This window comes from Hyperolius riggenbachi, chromosome 7 (assembly GCF_040937935.1).
Source record: "Hyperolius riggenbachi isolate aHypRig1 chromosome 7, aHypRig1.pri, whole genome shotgun sequence".
In the NCBI taxonomy this organism is placed as follows: Eukaryota; Metazoa; Chordata; class Amphibia; order Anura; family Hyperoliidae; genus Hyperolius; species Hyperolius riggenbachi.
Genome location: NC_090652.1, coordinates 84025139 through 84047564, shown reverse-complemented (window position 1 = coordinate 84047564; position 22426 = coordinate 84025139). Strand labels below are relative to the sequence as shown.

Sequence of the window (22426 nt, the reverse complement as noted above, 5' to 3'; positions counted from 1 at the left end):
AAGCAATGCTAGTTGCTTGGCTATCCTGCTGATTTCCTTCAGGTGTCTAGTTCAGACACTACTGCAGCCAAAGTGATCAGCGGGACTGCCAGGCAACTGGTATTGTTTAAAGTGAACCCAAGGTGAGAGAGATATGGAGGCTGCCATATTTATTTCCTTTTAAGCAATGCCAGTACCTGGCTATCCTGCTAATCCTCTGCCTCTAATAATTGTATCCATAGACCCTGAATAAGCATCCAGCATATCAAGTGTTTCTGACATTGTCACATCTGACAAGATTAGCCGCATGCTTGTTTCTGGTGTGATTCAGACACTACTGCAGCCAAATAGACCAGCAGGGTTGCCAGGCAACTGGTATTGCCTAAAAGTAAATAAATATGGCAGCTCCATATACCTCTCACTTCAGTTGTCCTTTAATACAGCTCTGCAAGATATGTTTGTGCTTTATAAATAAAGCTAAACATAATAATACCCATCCAGAAATTGTGTTACCTCAGGAGTGCATCATGATGTGATGTTTCCAAACCCTGGAACTGCCTCTGTATGCATGTTTCTGTGTCTCTGGCCTCTGTGAGAGGACTGATCTACCACATGTACAGTGTTTCAGTCAGTGCTACACATTTCTTTCTTATTCTACCTCTTTTTTTCCCAATCATTATTATTACTAAATGTAACTTAATGATAAAAAATGCTAATGTTGCTTATATTTTACAATATTTATATATAGATTATTTAGTCAGGGTTTGTCCATTGTTAAATCTTTCCTCTCCCCAATTTGCATTCTTACATTTTACATCACACGCATACACAGACACATGCACAGGCACACAGACACAGACACACACACACACACACACACACACACACACACACACACACACACACACACACACACACACACACACACCTACACACACCTACACACACACACACACACACACACACACACACACCACACGCACGCACGCACGCACGCACGCACACACACACACACACACACACAGATAGATACACACGCACACACAGTAAGTAGAGGAAACAAGCCCATAGGCATTCATTGGAGTCAGTTTTCCTGCATTCATTCTGCAACCAATCTGCGTGTAGTGGAAACAGGCCCTAATTCTGGGGATACACGGTACGTCTCTGTACCGTGTATCGAGCCGCTGATACGGCCAGCTGATAATATTCAGCTGGCCCGATCAAGCCGCTCGACTCCCGCCCACTCGATCCCCGCCGGCGGACAATGGCAGGGAATCGAGCACTAATAAGGAAGCGCCATCGGGGACGAGCGGTAATCAATCCGCGCGCACGCGTGGACAAGGGGGGACGCGGCTGGGGTTGATCCGGCAGCTAATCGGCCGCCAGATCGACCCGTGTATTCCCAGCATAACACACACATAGACACACACACATACACACACACACACACTGCATTTTATATACATTCATTTTTTTATTCTTTGCATGGTGGGATTTGGAGTTGTGGACAGTGTTTGTTACAGGACTCACATGCAAAACCGCTAAGGAAACATACAGACTGCTGAATGAGAACAATATTTTTTCATAAAATCCAGAATACGTGCTATAATTCTGGGCTATCATAATCCATCTACAGGATCTTCTCAAAAAATTAGCATACTGTGATAAAGTTCATTATTTTCTGTAATGTACTGTTAAACATTAGACTTTCATATATTTTAGATTCAAATACACACAACTGAAATAGTTCAAGCCTTTTATTGTTTTAATATTGATGATTTTGGCATACAGCTCATGAAAACCCAAAATTCTTATCTCAAAAAATTAGCATATTTCATCCGACCAATAAAAGAAAAGTGTTTTTAAAACAAAAAAAGTCAACCTTCAAATAATTATGTTCAGTTATGCACTCAATACTTGGTCGGAAATCCTTTTGCAGAAATGACTGCTTCAATGCGGCGTGGCATGGAGGCAATCAGCCTGTGGCACTGATCAGGTGTTATGGAGGCCCAGGATGCTTCGATAGCGGCCTTAAGCTCATCCAGAGTGTTGGGTCTTGCATCTCTCAACTTTCTCTTTACAATATCCCACAGATTCTCTATGGGGTTCAGGTCAGGAGAGTTGGCAGGCCAATTGAGCACAGTAATACCATGGTCAGTAAACCATTTACCAGTGGTTTTGGCACTGTGAGCAGGTGCCAGGTTGTGCTGAAAAATGAAATCTTCATCTCCATAAAGCTTTTCAGCAGATGGAGGCATGAACCCACTTATGAACCAGAAACAGCGGCAGAAGCGCCTGACCTGGGCTACAGAGAAGCAGCACTGGACTGTTGCTGGACTGTTGGATGTCATTCGGAAATCAAGGTGCCAGAGACTGGAGGAAGACTGGGGAGAGGGAAATGCCAAAATGCCTGAAGTCCAGTGTCAAGTACCCACAGTCAGTGATGGTCTGGGGTGCCATGAAAGCTGCTGGTGTTGGTCCACTGTGTTTTATCAAGGGCAGGGTCAATGCAGCTAGCTATCAGGAGATTTTGGAGCACTTCATGCTTCCATCTGCTGAAAAGCTTTATGGAGATGAAGATTTCATTTTTCAGCACAACTTGGCACCTGCTCACAGTGCCAAAACCACTGGTAAATGGTTTACTGACCATGGTATTACTGTGCTCAATTGGCCTGACAACTCTCCTGACCAGAACCCCATAGAGAATCTGTGGGATATTGTGAAGAGAAAGTTAAGAGACGCAAGACCCAACACTCTGGATGAGCTTAAAGAGAGTCTGAAGCGAGAATAAATCTCGCTTCAGACCTCATAAATAGCAGGGGCACGTGTGCCCCTGCTAAAACGCCGCTATAGCGCGGCTTAACGGGGGTCCCTTCACCCCCAAATCCCCCTCGATACACCCGGGGAGCGCTTCCTGGTTGGGGCAGGGCTAACCGCCGCAGCCCTGCCCCACGCGCGTCTGTCAGCGCGTATCTCCGCCTCTCCCCCGCCCCTCTCAGTCTTCCTTCACTGAGAGGGGCGGGGGAGAGGCGGCGATGCGCCGCTGACAGACGCGACTGGAGGCAGGGCTGCAGCCGTTAGCCCTGCCTCCAGGAAGGGAAATTCTGCGACCTTTCTACGACACACTTTTGCGGGGGGTGGGTTGGGGGTGAAGGGACCCCCGTTTAGCCGCGGGGTAGCGGCGTTTTAGCAGGGGCACACGTGCCCCTGCTATTTATGAGCTCTGAAGCGAGATTTATTCTCGCTTCAGAGTCTCTTTAAGGCCGCTATCGAAGCATCCTGGGCCTCCATAACACCTGAGCAGTGCCACAGGCTGATTGCCTCCATGCCACGCCGCATTGAAGCAGTCATTTCTGCAAAAGGATTCCCGACCAAGTATTGAGTGCATAACTGAACATAATTATTTGAAGGTTGACTTTTTTTGTTTTAAAAACACTTTTCTTTTATTGGTCGGATGAAATATGCTAATTTTTTGAGATAGGAAATTTAGGTTTTCATGAGCTGTATGCCAAAATCATCAATATTAAAACAATAAAAGGCTTGAACTACTTCAGTGGTGTGCAATGAATCTAAAATATATGAAAGTCTAATGTTTATCAGTACATTACAGAAAATAATGAACTTTATCACAGTATGCTAATGTTTTGAGAAGATCCCGTACGTGTCATACGCTGGCACATTGGGTATCCTAGAATTCTAGACAAATGGAAAAATGCTTGTAAGAAGAATTACCACAGGTCTCATTTCTTTTTTCATTATTCTCTGCATTTTGTTTTTACTCCTAGTTCCGAAAAAGTAGAATTTATCGGTTAAGGAGGAACTGTAGTCAAAATAACACAATGAATAAAATTGCTTTTTTTTAACAACATTAATTTATAAATTATTTGGTTAGTGTTTGCCGTTGTAAAAATCTTTCTTCTCCCTTCCCGAAATGTATCACAGGTGGCAACATATTTAGTCCTGTCAGGTGATCTCTGTGAAATGTTTATTGACAGTTCTAAAGCCAGTAGAAAATATCCCTGGTCTCCCAGAATTATGCATAATAAACAGCCTAGGATAAGCTTCTTGGGGGGGGGGGGGGGGGGTCAATAACAATATACAGCAATACAGTATATAGCTATAGGAAGAGTTTTTGATGCTGAAGCCGGGATAAAAGTTGGTTTACTGAATAATATACTGCATTCTACTGTATGTTGTTACAGTTCCTCTTTAAAGGATACCCGAGGTGACATATGGCATGAGGAGATAGGCATGTGTATGTACAGTGCCAAACACACAAAAACTTAGCTGTGTTCTATTTCTTCTTTCTTTGCCTGAAAAAGTTAACCATCAGGTATGCAAGTGGCAGTTTCTGTCCGGGTCGGGACCCGGTTGGACTGGGTCAGACTATAGCATAACATAACTAATAAGTAATTACAGACATAAAACACTTTCCTGTCAGTAAATGGCTTCTGAGAGCAGGAAAAAGATAAAAAGGGTCAATAATTCATAGATTTGATCTCTAGCAGGTGTCATTGAGCAGAGACAATGAAAAAGTAGAAACTTAAAAACTAGATTTAAATATAAAATAAAACTGTGGGATATCTAAAAAAAAGTCATTTTAGGAGACTAAGGATAGATACAATTGTTTTTCTCATCAGTTTATTTTGACCTCAAATGTCCTTTAAAGTAAAAGTAAAGGAAAAAAAAGTTAGATACTCACCTAAAGCTCTGGATGCTATAGAGCCTTCCCTGACCTCTCTTGTTCCCATTGTTTCAGCTCTGTCATTGTCAATTAATTTGCTGTCTTGGGAAGCACTCGTGTAGTGCTTCCAAGAGCACACGTATGTACATGTCGCCAGTAAGTTGGGCGACGGAAGGGCCGAATGGCGGCTCTCCCTGTTGCCTCAAAACTCCCCGGCGGTGTTCAATTCTATTCCCCGTCCGAGTTGTCGACAACTTTGAGGGAGATGTAATTCGAGGTCCGGCAATTGCCAGAGCCCCGAATTACCCTTACGCACCCCGTGCAGCATTATATTAACCTCCTAGCCAGTCTAAAAAATCCGGCAAGGAGGCAGCGCCGCACTTTTTTTAAATTTTTTTTTTTTTTTAAATCATGTAGCGAGCCCAGTGCTCACTACATGATAGCCGCTGAGCGGCGGCATCCCCCCACCCACTCCGATCGCCTTCGGCGATCAGAGTTTGCAGGAAATCCCATTGAGAACGGGATTTCCTGCAGGGCTTCCCTGGTCGCCATGGCGACGGGGCCGGATGACGTGGGACGTCACAGGGAATCCCGGGCCACCCCTCAGTGCTGCCTGGCCCTGATTGGCCAGGCTGCGCAAGGGGTCTGGAGGGGGGGTGGGCGGCGCGACGTTGCGGATAGCGGCGGATCGGCGGCGAGCGGCGGCGATCGGGTGTTACAAGTAGCTAGCAAAGTGCTAGCTGCTTGCAACAAAAAAAAAATTATGCAAATCGGCCCAGCGGGGCCTGAGAAATCCTCCTGCGCAGGTTACGCTGAGCTCGGGATAACCGGCAAGGAGGTTAATGGTATGGGCCGCCTGGTTTCGGCCCACATCAGTGAACTCCGTACGCCAAAACCACCTGTTTCGTTCCAGAGACGGGTGGCTCTGTATTGCGCATGTGTGAGTGCATGTGCAAACTTGCTTATATATGCGCAGTACAGAGCCACCCATCTTTGGAAGCACTTGGGGACACAAGTGCTTTCGAAGCCTCCCCAGGCATGTATTCGCCCAATTGGTCGAGTGCACATAACAGGGGTGACAATGCTGGAACGAGGGGAGCAAGAGAAGACAGGGAAGGCTCTATAGGATCCAGAGGCTTCCCTGTTCATAGGTAAGTATCTTACTTTTTTTTTGCCTCTACATTTTAGTAAATGGCAATATAATAAAAGTCTGGTTCACACTGCATCCCGGTCCACACGCGTTTTGCCATTTGCAAGGCAATCCCCATTACATGTAAATCCCATTTGTCATCTTACGCTTGTGCAATGCGATTATATGTGATCGCTGAACACACTACTTGCTGCAATTTTGCTGAAATTGTGTTTCCCTCCCATTCAATGTAAATGAATGGGGCGTCTGGAACACACTAAAAACGCATAGCGTGCAGACAGGAAGTGGTCTGAGCATACAGAGGTTTCAGAGTTTTACAGGCTTGGATGTAATGTGATTAAAGTGTGCACCAGTATAAGACCCACATGTAATATGATGCACATGTACTCTAATGAGATGTTCTTCCACATCGGCCATGATTTTCGTGCCTCCACCACTATTAACACTCCAGACGAATTTGCAGTTGGCTGTTCTGTTCCTCCAGTCTTGAGATCCAGACTCCCTTTCATGCAGCCTCATTTGTGACCTCAAATTTCACCAAACCGTTTCCAGGCCAGTGATCGGGGCGCAGTGGTGAGGCCATCGCTTGACTCTCCTCATAGCAAGATATCAGTAAAACTCTGATCTGGATCTACTGTGGGGTTCAGCTGCCAGGCTAGTTTTCCACTGCTGTTTTTGATGACACCATTTCAACTGATTAACTGCCACAAAGTGAACCCAGGGTGAAAATAAATTGATGAGATAAATAATTATATTTATACTTTTACTCTTAAATATCCCGGGTTATATATATATATATATATATATATATATATATATATATATATACATACATACATATACAGTGGGTTGCAAAATTATTCGGCCCCCTTGAAGTTTTCCACATTTTGTCAAATTACTGCCACAAACATGAATCAATTTTATTGGAATTCCACATGAAAGACCAACACAAAGTGGTGTACACGTGAGAAGTAGAACGAAAATCATACATCATTCCAAACATTTTTTACAAATAAATAACTGTAAAGTGGGGAGTGCGTAATTATTCAGCCCCCTGAGTCAATACTTTGTAGAACCACTTTTTGCTGCAATTACAGCTGCCAATCTTTTAGGGTATGTCTCTACCAGCTTTGCAAATCTAGAGACTGAAATCCTTGCCCATTCCTCTTTGCAAAACAGCTCCAGCTCAGTCAGATTAGATGGACAGCGTTTGTGAACAGCAGTTTTCAGATCTTGCCACAGATTCTCGATTGGATCCATGTGTTAGGCCACATACACACATCAGACCATAGTCTTTTGAAAATGAAAGATCACAGACCAATTTTACCCCCTTCCATGTAGTATGAGAGCCATACCTACACTGTCTTTTCTATGGAGCTGAACTCCATATCAGAAAAAAATCTTTGCAAGATGCTGCACACACAGATGCTGTACAGACACAAAAGATCAGTATCTGCAAAAGATCTGTTCCTGCAAAAGATCCGTTCCTGCAAATTGCATTCATAGTCTATGAGATCTGCAGATCATCATACACACCTTGTTTAACTGACATTCATCTGCAGATCAGACAATCATCTGCAGATCTGAAAATCCATCCTGGTGGATCTGATCCGCAGATGAATGTCTGTTAAACAAGGTGTGTATGATGATCTGCAGATATCATAGACTATGAATGCATTTTGCAGGAACGGATCTTTTGCAGGAACAGATCTTTTGCAGATACTGATCTTTTGAATGTCTACAGCATCTTTGTGAGCAGCATCTTGCAAAGATTTCTGTCTGATGGGGAGTTCAGCTCCATAGAATAGACTGTGTAGGTATGGCTCTCATACTACATGGAAGGGGGTAAAATTGGTCTGTGATCTTTCATTTTCCAAAGACTATGGTCTGATGTGTGTATGAGCCTTTAGAATGGCCCAGTCAAAGTCCAGATCTAAATCCAATCGAGAATCTGTGGCATGTTCTGAAAACTGCTGTTCACAAGTGCTGTCCATCTAATCTGACTGAGCTGGAGCTGTTTTGCAAAGAAGAATGGGCAAGGATTTCAGTCTCTAGATGTGCAAAGCTGGTAGAGACATACCCTAAAAGACTGGCAGCTGTAATTGCAGCAAAAGGTGGTTCTACAAAGTATTGACTCAGGGGGCCGAATAATTACACACTCCCCACTTTGCAGTTATTTATTTGTAAAAAATGTTTGGAATGATGTATGATTTTCGATCCACTTCTCACATGTACACCACTTTGTATTGGTCTTTTACTTGGAATTCCAATAAAATTGATGCATGTTTGTGGCAGTAATGTGACAAAATGTGGAAAACTTCAAGGGGGCCGAATACTTTTGCAACCCACTGTATATAACATACAATAAACATGAACTTTGCTAAAAATAGGGACACTAAACCCTACAAGGTGGCCATCTAGCTAACACCCACAACTAGATCTCTTAGAGGCTGCAGTCCTCTACTCTAGAATACACTAGGGTAAATCCGAACCATCTTTCAAATATAAGACTCAGTTCTGTAGACTCCACAACTGGAAAAACAAAGTGGAGTTAAGTTCATCAGTATATGGCTACAGGTGATGTTGGTGTAGAGGTAAATCACAAACCAAAAAGTACAAGCATCAGGCTTCTCATGTTTCCATTAAACTCGATAGCTATCCATGCAATGCATATGGTTGTATATAGGTGCCAATAGATTTCAATCAGTTGGACTCAATCGCAGTCCCATGCAGCACTTATAAACATTAGCAGGTTTCAAGAAGTTGGACTCAGTCGCAGTCCCCAATGACACATAAGCGGATCTCCAGATAGCATCTCAAGCTGTACATCAAAACTTCAGCCTATAATTTAGAGCATGTAGGTCAATATTGCAAAGCAGAGACGTGAAGCCATGCAGATGTAATGATGAGTAGTCAGTTAATATTCACATATGGGAAAGATCACTTGTGGCAATTTACACCCCATTTTATTTGGGTCAGTTAGATGTTACACTGTTCATTTTAGATGTCTTGTGCTATTCAGTATGTGTGTCATTTATTGATATCTCCCTCTGTTTGCATATACAAAGATGCAGGCTGGCCACCCCCACCTATCTGTACACTATTCTGACAGTTGGACTGAGCAACTGCCTTTCACTAATAAAGAAAGCCCTGAGAATCCCCATGAGTAGATAGGCTAGTCCAAAACCTATCAGTTCGGTCAGATTCCTACTACCTACTGTAAGCGGCAGCAACATAGGAGAAAAGTAATTTATAGCACATTTTACTCTGAGAGAAATGTACTTTTTATTTATGTTTTTTGTATTTTAAATTATAAAATTTTTCACAGTCATGTTCCTTTAAAGGACACCTGACCTGAGAAGGATATGCTGGCTACCATATTTATTACCTTTTTAAAGTGAACTTGAGGTGAGCATGATACGGAGGCTGCCATATTTATTTTCTTATAAGCAATACCACTCAGCCATAGCCCCTGAACAAGCATGCAGCAGTTCAGATGTTTCTGACATTGTCAGAACTGACGAGATTAGCTGCATGCTTGTTTTTGGTTTACTTCAGACACTACTGCAGCCAAAGAGGTAACCAGGATGCCAGGAAACTGATATTGTTTAAAAGGAAACAAATATGGCAGCCTCCATATCATTCTCACCTTGGGTTCACTTTAACAAAACCAGTTGCCCAGCATCCTGCTTGATCGTTCATGTATCAGTAGTGTCTGAATCACACACACCTGAAACAAGCATGCGGCAAATGTAGTCAAACGTAAGTGAAACTTTTGATCTGCATGCTTGTTTAGGGGTCTATGACTGAAAGTATTAGGGTCCATTTTCATATCTATGAAAAAATCCACCAAGAAGAACAATCATTTCTTTAAAAGACAACTGAAGGGAGAATATAGAGGATGCCCTTTTTATTTCCTTTTAAACAATACCAGTTGCCCGGCATCCCTGCTGAGCTATTTGGCTGCATTAGTGTGTGCATCACACCAGGAACAAGCATGCAGCTAATCTTGTCAGATGTGACAATAATATCAGAAACACCAGATCTGCTGCATGCTTGTTCAGGGTCTATGGCTAAAAGGATCAGCAGGACAGCCAGGCAACTGGTATTGCTTAAAAGGAAATAAATATGGCAGCCTCTATATACTTTTCACTACAGTTGTCCTTCAAAGTGGACCTGAACTGTTGCACAGGACGGAAGGAGAACTAATAGAAATGCACGTTGTATGTATTTAGAGCATTTAGCCTGTCTAATTCCCCCTCATCTGTGACTAATCACAAGTTGTAAATTGATCGCTCAGCTGTGTCTGCTGACTGCCACGTCCGAGAGGCTAATTGGATAGCACAGGATGTTAACAGTATGTCTGATTCCATGAAAGCAGGAAGTAGACACACTGCAGATTTTTTGCAGGATTTGTATCAGCTGTAACAAAGATACATTTTTCTGTAAAGGTTATTATGCTGTTGCTTAACTTTTCAAGTGGAGAGGAAGTTCTGAGTTCAAATCCGCTTTAAAGGGAACCTAAACTGAGAGGGATATGGATGATGTTTCCTTTTAAACAATACCAGTTGCGTGGCAGTCCTGCTGATCTCTTTGGTGCAGTAGTGGCTGAATCACACACCTGAAACAAGCATGCAGCTAATCCAGTCTGACTTCAGTCACAGCACCTGATCTGCATGCTTGTTCAGGGGCTGTGGCTAAAAGTATTAGAGACACAGGATCAGCAGGAGAGTCAGGCAACTGGTATTATTTTAAAAGGAAAAATTTATATCCTTCTCCGTTTAGGGCCCCTTTCCACTAGCAATCGCTAGCGTTCGCGCTGAACGCTAGCGATTGCGATTCGGCAAATGTACAAAATTTCGTGGCGATTTCCAGACGTTTGCGATCGCTATTTTGCTATGCTATGCACTACATAGCAAAATCGCGGCAATAATCGTTCCGCTGCGCGATCGCGGTTAGTTAAAAAACCAATCGCAGTAGTGGAAATGATCTACCGTGATTCCTATGTTAAAATAAAACTGTAAGGATTTGGAAAATCACTAGCGGTTTGCGATTTTGCGATTCAGCAATCGCAAACGCTGTAGTGGCAAAGGGCCCTTAAGGAACCAATTGATAATGCAATCGTTCAAGATAGATTGGGCCCATCTGTTTCCATGCAATACCATCAAAATAATCTGATCAAAAATATGATTGTTCACTAAACACTGTACCAATAATGGGCAGCTTTAGTGGATTTGTTATATCTAGGGATGTTGCTAATGATGCTTTATTACACAGCATCCTGTCCTGAACAGTCGTCTTATGCTAGGTACACACCATACAGTTTTCTGGCAGATTTACCTGCCACATGGATGTTTTTCCAATATGTCCAATCTGAATTTCGATCGATTTTCTGATCGGAAAATCGATCGAAATTCAGATCGGACATGTTGGAAAAAATCGATCTGGCAGGTAAATCTGCCAGAAAAGGGTATTGTGTGTACCTAGCATTATTTTTGCTTTACAAATACATTTCCTGTAGTGCAGTTCCTCTTTCATATCTGTACCTTTTATTTGCCTCTGCGCTGATGTGTTTGTTGTGAGCTTTGTGCTGTGTTAGGGCCCAATCCTGTAATTCTATCTGCCATCCACTTCCAGCCATGTGCTGCCTCCAGCAACCTGTCACCTAATTACATTCTGGCTCTGCTGCCAGTCCTCTTTTTCCTTCCTCTTTCCTCCCAGTCCTCTGCTTCTCCTCTCACTCCTCTTTGTGAGTCTCCCCTCTGTCCTTCCCCCATTCCATTCTGTGTCCTCTCTCACCCTCCCCTCCAATATGTCTCCCCACCCTTCCATTTTCTCTCTCCACTCCACACAGTGCTCCCAGGCCTTCTAACATTCCTCAGTGTCTGGCCATGGCTGGCTCTATGCCCAGGATGGGGGTGGCGCAAGGGGGGGGGGGGGGGGGATAGGGGGACACGCCTTTATCCCCACATGGCACTAACGGGGTGACCCTCCCTCTCTCAGATTCCCTTAGGAGAGGGGGGCATCTCACATCTCATAAAGGGGGGGGGGACCTAGGCTCCCCGCATCCGTCAGGAAACCACACGTGGCATCTGGTAGCACCCTTTCTCTGACAGAACCACACTAGCGTTGTTAACCCTTTGCTACCCTGTCACTCAGCCCTCAATCATGCAGGGAGATGTATTCTGTAGAGCTGTGGGATGGAACAGGTTAAAAGTGCAATGCTCTGCAAATGTCTGACATGAATCTAGCTGTGTGGACTGTTTCTAATTGCCGTCTTCTCTCCCAGGACAGCTGGGGGTGCTCTGGGTGTAGCTGGTGACCATGCACTCATTGGACGAGCCCCTGGATCTGAAGCTCAGTATATCTAAGCTGCGGGCAGCACGAGAGAAACGAGAGCGAAGCAGAGAGAGTCCTAGGAAACGCACTGTGCACCATGAGCTGATGATCCGAGATGATGGAACTACTGTCGTCACTCCCATCTGCTCCTCACCCCCACCAGGTGACTCCAGTATATATTCACCTCCACCAGGTGACTCCTGTATATATTCACCCCACCAGGTGACTCCTGTATATATTCACCCCCACCAGGTGATCCTGTATATATTCCACCCACCAGGCGACTCCTGTATATATTCACCCCCACCAGGTGACTCCTGTATATATTCCACCCACCAGGTGACTCCTGTATATATTCACCTCCACCAGGTACCTCCTGTATATATTCCACCCACCAGGTGACTCCTGTATATATTCACATCCACCAGGTGACTCCTGTATATACTCACCCCACCAGGTGACTCCTGTATATTTTCACCCCCACCAGGTGACTCCTGTATATATTCACCCCCACCAGGTGACTCCTGTATATATTTACCCCCACCAGGTGACTCGTGTATATATTAACCCCACCAGGTGACTCCTGTGTATATTCACCCCCACCAGGTGACTCCTGTATATATTCACCCCACCAGGTGACTCCTGTATATATTCACACCACCAGGTGACTCCTGTATATATTCACCCCACCAGGTGACTCCTGTATATATTCACCCCCACCAGGTGACTCCTGTATATATTCACCCCCACCAGGTGACTCCTGTATATATTCACCCCCACCAGGTGACTCCTGTATATATTCACCCCCACCAGGTGACTCCTGTATATATTCACCCCCACCAGGTGACTCCTGTATATATTCACACCCACCAGGTGACTCCTGTATATATTCACCCCACCAGGTGACTCCTGTATATATTCACCCCACCAGGTGACTCCTGTATATATTCACCTCCACCAGGTGACTCCTGTATATATTCACCTCCACCAGGTGACTCTTGTATATATTCACCTTTACCAGGTGACTCCTGTATATATTCACCCCCACCAGGTTATCCTGTATATATTCACCTCCACCAAGTGACTCCTGTATATATTCACCCCCACCAGGTGATCCTGTATATATTCACCTCCACCATGTGACTCCTGTATATATTCACCCCCACCAGGTGACTCTTGTATATATTCATCTTTACCAGGTGACTCCTGTATATATTCACACCCACCAGGTGACTCCTGTATATATTCACCTCCACCAGGTGACTCCTGTATATATTCAACCCCACCAGGTGACTCCTGTATATATTCACCTCCACCAGGTGACTCTTGTATATATTCACCCCCACCAGGTGACTCCAGTATATATTCACCCCCACCAGGTGACTCCAGTATATATTCACCCCCACCCGGTGACTCCTGTATATATTCACCCCCACCAGGTGACTCCTGTATATATTCACACCACCTGGTGACTCCTGTATATATTCACCCCACCAGGTGACTCCTGTATATATTCACCTCCACCACCAGGTGACCCCTGTATATATTCACCCCACCAGGTGACTCCTGTATATATTCACCCCACCAGGTGACTCCTGTATATATTCACCCCCACCAGGTGACTCCTGTATATATTCACCTCCACCACCAGGTGACTCCTGTATATATTCACCCCCATCAGGTGACTCCTGTATATAATACCAGGTGATCCTGTATATATTCACCCCCACCAGGTGACTCCAGTATATATTCCCCCCCACCAGGTGACTCCTGTATATATTCACCTCCACCAGGTGACTCCAGTATATATTCACCCCCACCAGGTGACTCCTGTATATATTCACATCCACCAGGTGACTCCTGTATATATTCACATCCACCAGGTGACTCCTGTATATATTCACACCCACCAGGTGACTCCTGTATATATTCACACCCACCAGGTGACTCCTGTATATATTCACATCCACCAGGTGACTCCTGTATATATTCACATCCACCAGGTGACTCCTGTATATATTCACATCCACCAAGTGACTCCTGTATATATTCACATCCACCAGGTGACTCCTGTATATATTCACCCCCACCAGGTGACTCCTGTATATATTCACCTCCACCACCAGGTGACTCCTGTATATATTCACCACCATCAGGTGACTCCTGTATATATTACCAGGTGATCCTGTATATATTCACCTCCACTAGGTGACTCCTGTATATATTCACCCCCACCAGGTGACTCCAGTATATATTCCCCCCCACCAGGTGACTCCTGTATATATTCACCTCCACCAGGTGACTCCTGTATATATTCACATCCACCAGGTGACTCCTGTATATATTCACCCCCACCAGGTGACTCCTGTATATATTCACCCCCACCAGGTGACTCCTGTATATATTCACCCCCACCAGGTGACTCTTGTATATATTCCCCCCACCAGGTGACTCCTGTATATATTAACCCCCACCAGGTGACTCCTGTATATATTCACCTCCACCAGGTGACTCTTGTATATATTCACCCCCACCAGGTGACTCCAGTATATATTCACTCCCACCAGGTGACTCCAGTATATATTCACCCCACCAGGTGACTCCTGTATATATTCACCCCCACCAGGTGACTCCTGTATATATTCACACCACCAGGTGACTCCTGTGTATATATTCACCCCACCAGGTGACTCCTGTATATATTCACCTCCACCACCAGGTGACCCCTGTATATATTCACCCCACCAGGTGACTCCTGTATATATTCACCCCACCAGGTGACTCCTGTATATATTCACCCCCACCAGGTGACTCCTGTATATATTCACCCCCACCAGGTGACTCCTGTATATATTCACTCCCACCAGGTGACTCCAGTATATATTCACTCCCACCAGGTGACTCCTGTATATATTCACCCCCACCAGGTGACTCCTGTGTATATATTCACCCCACCAGGTGACTCCTGTATATATTCACCGCCACCACTAGGTGACCCCTGTATATATTCACCCCACCAGGTGACTCCTGTATATATTCACCCCACCAGGTGACTCCTGTATATATTCACCCCCACCAGGTGACTCCTGTATATATTCACCCCCACCAGGTGACTCCTGTATATATTCACCCCCACCAGGTGACTCCTGTATATATTCACCCCCACCAGGTGACTCCTGTATATATTCACCCCCACCAGGTGACTCCTGTATATATTCACCCCCATCAGGTGACTCCTGTATATATTACCAGGTGATCCTGTATATATTCACCCCCACCAGGTGACTCCAGTATATATTCCCCCCCACCAGGTGACTCCTGTATATATTCACCTCCACCAGGTGACTCCTGTATATATTCACATCCACCAGGTGACTCCTGTATATATTCACACCCACCTGGTGACTCCTGTATATATTCACCCCCACCAGGTGACTCCTGTATATATTCACCCCCACCAGGTGACTCCTGTATATATTCACCCCCACCAGGTGACTCCTGTATATATTCACCGATCCAGGTGACTCCTGTATATATTCACCCCCACCAGGTGACTCCTGTATATATTCACACCACCAGGTGACTCCTGTATATATTCACCTCGACTAGGTGACTTTTGTATATATTCACCCCACCAGGTGACTCCTGTATATATTCCCCCCATCAGGTGATTTCAGTATATATTCCCCCCACCAGGTGACTCCTGTATATATTCCCCCCACCAGGTGACTCCTGTATATATCCCCCCCATCAGGTGACTCCTGTACATATTCACCCCCACCAGGTGACTCCTGTATATATTCACCCCCACCAGATGACTCCAGTATATATTCACCCCACCAGGTGACTCCAGTATATATTCACCCCCACCAGGTGACTCCAGTATTTATTCCCCCCATCAGGTGACTCCTGTATATATTCCCCCCATCAGGTGACTCCTGTATATATTCCCCCCATCAGGTGACTCCAGTATATATTCACCCCCACCAGGTGACTCCTGTATATATTCCCCCCACCAGGTGACTCCTGTATATATTCACCCCCACCAGGTGACTCCTGTATATATTCACCCCATCAGGTGACTCCTGTATATATTTCCCCCATCAGGTGACTCCAGTATATATTCACCCCCACCAGGTGACTCCTGTATATATTCACCCCCACCAGGTGACTCCAGTATATATTCACCCCCACCAGGTGACTCCTGTATATATTCCCCCCACCAGGTGAATCCTGATTTCTTATTCTTTTGCATGTTTGTCACACTTAAATGTTTTGGCTCATCAAAAACCGTTAACTATTAGTCAAAGATAACATAATTGAACACAAAATGCAGTTTTAAATGATGGTTTTTATTATTTAGTGAGAAAACAAACTCCAAATCTACATGGCCCTGTGTGAAAAAGTGATTGCCCCCTTTGTTAAAAAATAACTTAACTGTGGTTTATCACACCTGAGTTCAATTTCTGTAGTCACCCCCAGGCCTGATTACTGCCACACCTGTTTCAATCAAGAAATCACTTAAATAGGAGCTATCTGACACAGAGAAGTAGACCAAAAGCACCTCAAAAGCTCGACCTCATGCCAAGATCCAAAGAAATTCAGGAACAAATGAGAACAAAAGTACTGTAACTGAGATCTATCAGTCTGGTAAAGGTTATAAAGCCATTTCTAAAGCTTTGGGACTCCAGCGAACCACAGTGAGAGCCATTATCCACAAATGGCAAAAACATGGAACAGTGATGAACCTTCCCAGGAGTGGCCGGCCGACCAAAATTACCCCAAGAGCGCAGAGAAAACTCATCCGAGAGGCCACAAAAGACCCCAGGACAACATCTAAAGAACTGCAGGCCTCACTTGCCTTAATTAAGGTCAGTGTTCACGACTCCACCATAAGAAAGAGACTGGGCAAAAATGGCTTGCATGGCAGATATCCAAGGCGCAAACCACTTTTAAGCAAAAAGAACATTAAGGCCCGTCTCAATTTTGCTAAAAAACATCTCAATGATTGCCAAGACTTTTGGGAAAATACCTTGTGGACCGACGAGACAAAAGTTGAACTTTATGGAAGGTGCGTGTCCTGTTACATCTGGCGTAGAAGTCACACATCATTTCAGCAAAAGAACATCATACCAACTGTAAAATATGGTGGTGGTAGTGTGATGGTCTGGGGTTGTTTTGCTGCTTCAGGACCTGGAAGGCTTGCTGTGATAGATGGAACCATGAATTCTACTGTATACCAAAAAATCCTGAAGGAGAATGTCCGGCCATCTGTTCGTCAACTCAAGCTGAAGCGATCTTGGGTGCTGCAGCAGGACAACGACCCAAAACACACCAGCAAATCCACCTCTGAATGGCTGAAAAAAAACAAAATGAAGACTTTGGAGTGGCCTAGTCAAAGTCTTGATCTGAATCCTATTGAGATGTTGTGGCATGACCTTAAAAAGGTGGTTCATGCTAGAAAACCCTTAAATAAAGCTGAATTACAACAAATCTGCAAAGATGAGTGGGCCAAAATTCCTCCAGAGCGCTGTAAAAGACTCGTTGCAAGTTATCGCAAACGCTTGATTGCAGTTATTGCTGCTAAGGGTGGCCCAACCAGTTATTAGGTTCAGGGGGCAATTTCTTTTTCACACAGGGCCATGTAGGTTTTGAGGTTTTTTTTCTCCCTAAATAATAAAAACCAACATTTAAAACTGCATTTTGTGTTCAATTATGTTATCTTTGACTAATAGTTAACGGTTTTTGATGAGCAAAAACATTTAAGTGTGACAAACATGCAAAAGAATAAGAAATCAGGAAGGGGGCAAATAGTTTTTCACACCACTGTATTCACCTCCACCAGGTGACTCCAGTATATATTCACCTCCACCAGGTGACTCCAGTATATATTCACCTCCACCAGGTGACTCCAGTATATATTCACCTCCACCAGGTGACTCCAGTATATATTCACCTCCACCAGGTGACTCCTGTATATATTCACCCCACCAGGTGACTCCTGTATATATTCCCCCCACCAGGTGACTCCTGTATATATTCACCTCCACCAGGTGACTCCTGTATATATCCCCCCCCCCCCACCAGGTGACTCCTGTATATATTCACTCCACCAGGTGACTCCTGTATATATTCCCCCCCCCCACCAGGTGACTCCTGTATATATTCCCCCCACCAGGTGACTCCTGTATATATTCACCTCCACCAGGTGACTCCTGTATATATTCCCCCCCACCTGGTGACTCCTGTATATATTTACCTCCACCACCAGGTGACTCCTGTATATATTCACCCCCATCAGGTAACTCCTGTATATATTTCCCCCACCAGGTGACTCCTGTATATATTCACCCCCACCAGGTGACTCCTGTATATATTCCCCCCCACCAGGTGACTCCTGTATATATTCACCCCCACCAGGTGACTCCTGTATATATTCACCCCACCAGGTGACTCCTGTATATATTCACCCCCACCAGGTGACTCCTGTATATATTCCCCCCCACCAGGTTACTCCTGTATATATTCACCCCCACCAGGTGACTCCTGTATATATTCACTCCCACCAGGTGACTCCTGTATATATTCCCCCCCACCAGGTGACTCCTGTATATAATACCAGGTGATCCTGTATATATTCACCTCCACCACCAGGTGACTCCTGTATATATTCACCTCCACCACCAGGTGACTCCTGTATATATTCCCCCCCACCAGGTGACTCCTGTATATAATACCAGGTGATCCTGTATATATTCACCTCCACCACCAGGTGACTCCTGTATATATTCACCTCCACCACCAGGTTACTCCTGTATATATTCACTCCCACCAGGTGACTCCTGTATATATTCACTCCCACCAGGTGACTCCTGTATATAATACCAGGTGATCCTGTATATATTCACTCCCACCAGGTGACTCCTGTATATATTCACTCCCACCAGGTGACTCCTGTATATATTCCCCCCCAACCAAGTGACTCCTGTATATAATACTAGGTGATCCTGTATATATTCACCCCCACCAGGTTACTCCTGTATATATTCACTCCCACCAGGTGACTCCTGTATATATTCACTCTCACCAGGTGACTCCTGTATATATTCCCCCCCACCAGGTGACTCCTGTATATAATACCAGGTGACTCCTGTATATATTCCCCCCCCCACCAGGTGACTCCTGTATATATTCCCCCCCACCAGGTGACTCCTGTATATAATACCAGGTGACTCCTGTATATATTCACCCCCACCAGGTTACTCCTGTATATATTCACTCCCACCAGGTGACTCCTGTATATATTCCCCCCCACCAGGTGACTCCTGTATATAATACCAGGTGACTCCTGTATATATTCCCCCCCACCAGGTGACTCCTGTATATAATACCAGGTTACTCCTGTATATATTCACTCCCACCAGGTGACTCCTGTATATATTCCCCCCCACCAGGTGACTCCTGTATATAATACCAGGTGACTCCTGTATATATTCCCCCCACCAGGTGACTCCTGTATATATTCCCCCCCACCAGGTGACTCCTGTATATATTCCCCTTGCTAAATAGGTGCTGGCTTATTGAACAGGAAGGTCCTATCCAGGCTCCACCATCTAGTAAATAAGTCGGCACATACACTTTCAGTTCTTAAAGTTTCACCAGTTACATTGGGATAAAAAAAAATACTTGCAGATTGGGGCCAGGTTCACAGTGGTCAGTTGCATAGCGCATGTGTTAGAATGACTGTGAACAGTAATTGAAGCTGGACATAGACTTAAATACAAAGCCTGCATGCAGCGAGTTAGAATAACACGATCTGTTACTGTGAACAGGTCCATCACATTGTATGGGTAGTGAGTTGACCTGCAGAAATATTCTGCAACACAACTGAGCACTGTGAACTAGCCCTGAAGCATGGGAATATGAATAAATTAACAGCCACCACATTTCCCCCCTCACCATTTAAAACAAACCACGTTGGATTTATGGAAAGACCATGGAAAGCCTCTTTAGATATTCAGTCCTATGAATTCTGAGCATCCTGTACAGTTTTCCAGAAACTGTTGTCCTAATACTTGCCTTTCTGCTTTATCCCTTACAGGGTACCTCCCCCGATTTCACGAAGGGGACTGCTCTCCTTTTTCTTCTCCTCCCGTGGTGGACCTCAGCCTATCCCCACCTTCTGGGATGGATTCGCCCAGCCGTGCATCGTTGTCACCTGAGAGGATGACCGGTGGAGATACCCCATTGGTGAGTGTCATTGTGCTGTAGGTTACTTTTGTTACTTATGGTTTAGGATGTCCAAAATGGTCCCACCAAGAATCATGGGGCAGGAGAAATCTTCCTGTGCCCTCTAGAAGCAGATTCCTGAGCAAGAAAATTACTTGTATTTTCTAACTCAGCAAATATGTGTCACATTTTGTTATGTGTAATAAACACAGTTGAGAGCAAGTCTGAAGTGATAATTAAATTTAAAAACAGATTATCACCTATGGAGAGGGAAGGCTCTGGGTCCTATAGAGCCTTGCCAGTCTCCTCGTCCCCCCGTAGGCTCCTCGGCTTGAATCTCCCGCTGCAGCAGACTTCGGCAGTCTTTGGAAGCACCCGGGCTACCGAAGACCGCTGACTGTACTGCGCACGTGCGAGTGCATGAGAGAGGGCGCACGCCCGTGCACAGTACAGAGCGGCCTGTTTTCAGAACCCTGAGTACTTTCAAAGACTTCTGAAGTCTCCCCAAACTGGAAGAGAACAGTCCATGACCGAATTGTTATGGACTGCTAATGGGGGAGTCTGCGGGGGAACACAGAGACAGGAAGGAGAACAGGAAGGCTCAGGCAGCGGTGTTGGGCTGTTGGCTACCATGCCACCCTATACATGAAGACAGTACTTCTCTTGGTGTCTACAAGTAAGGATACGTACACATAGAGAATTACTCTTGCTCACAGGGATAAGATCTCAGTCAGGAGGGAGGGATGGCGCACATCGGAATAGGAGAAATCAGGAGGAGAACAATGCACTTGGCAGAGATGTTCCTCTGGGGAGGATCCCGGCATCCATGCACGTGCAAGATTGGCCGCCTCACCCGAGAACAGTCTAGTATGTGTACAAGGCTTTAGGGCACTTGCCTATTCACCGTTAACCACTTAAAGGGAAGGTCCAAGCAAAATAAAAAGATGAGTTTCACTTACCTGGGGCTTCTACCAGCCCCATGCAGCCATCCTGTGCCCTCGTAGTCACTCACTGCTGCTCCAGTCCCCCGCTGGCAGCTTGCCGACCTCGGAGGTCGGGGGCCGCATTGCGTACATTTTTACGCATTCCCGCTAGTGCAGGAACATTAACACATACATTTTTACGCATTACTGGTTCAATGCGTACATTTTTACGCATTGAACCGGTAACGCGTAAAAATGTATGTGTTAATGTTCCTGCACTAGCGGGAATGCGTAAAAATGTACGCAATGCGGCCCCCAGCCTCCGAGGTCGGCAAGCTGCCAGCAGGGGACTGGAGCAGCTGTGAGTGACTACGAGGGCACAGGATGGCTGCATGGGGCTGGTAGAAACCACAGGTAAGTGAAACTCATTTTTTTATTTTGCTTGGACATTCCCTTTAAAGCTCAACACACACCATACAATCTTGGTTGTACAGATTTACCAAATCTATGTAGTATAAGGGCCAACAGATTGAAAATACCTGGAATGATTGATTGGATAAGCTCTTATACTACATGAAAGTGGTAAGATTGTACAACCAAGATTGTATGGTGTGTGTTGAGCTTAAGTCTATCTGGACGAATATATCCGTCCAGATAGACTGTGCAGCTGCTGCTGCCTGAGGTCGCTCTCGCTGCCTGCCGTTACCCCCATCAGTGAATGGGAATATAATTCCCATTCACCGATCTCAGTCCCCCGCAGAAAAAACAACGCTTTCTAATCAGAGAGCGCGGTATTTCTGCAAAAAATAAATTTGCAGCCTCCTTATGGTTCCTGGTAGCGTGATCATATGCTCCAGGACTTTTTTGACTGTGGCCATCTTGTGGCCAAATAGTAAACTACACCCACATACATTTTTTACATTACATTATTTTACATTTAAAATTATCTGTTTCCCTCCCACACCAAAAATTAACCAAATACATTTTTTTTTATAAAAAAAATAAAAATAAATAAATTACAGTTAAAAAAAAAACAAAAAACATAAATAGTTACCTAAGGGTTTGAACTTTTTAAATATACTTGTCAAGAGAGTATCTTATTATATTTTTTTTAAATTATAA

General features: G+C 44.8%; 1 protein-coding gene across 5 annotated transcripts in view; it reads left to right on the top strand.

The window, feature by feature from the left end:
• Positions 1 to 22426, top strand: part of GLIS2 (GLIS family zinc finger 2) — a 120831-nt gene that overhangs the window by 74610 nt on the left and 23795 nt on the right. For 2 of the 5 annotated variants that reach the window (XM_068244183.1, XM_068244181.1), the window contains exons 2-3: positions 12108 to 12315; positions 20254 to 20402. In XM_068244183.1, coding sequence (XP_068100284.1) covers positions 12138 to 12315; positions 20254 to 20402 — 327 coding nt within the window. In that variant the 5' untranslated portion in view covers positions 12108 to 12137. Of the gene's footprint in view, positions 1 to 11886; positions 12023 to 12102; positions 12316 to 20253; positions 20403 to 22426 lie in introns of those variants that run through there. The other 3 variants (XM_068244182.1, XM_068244180.1, XM_068244184.1) reach the window with 2 other exon arrangements.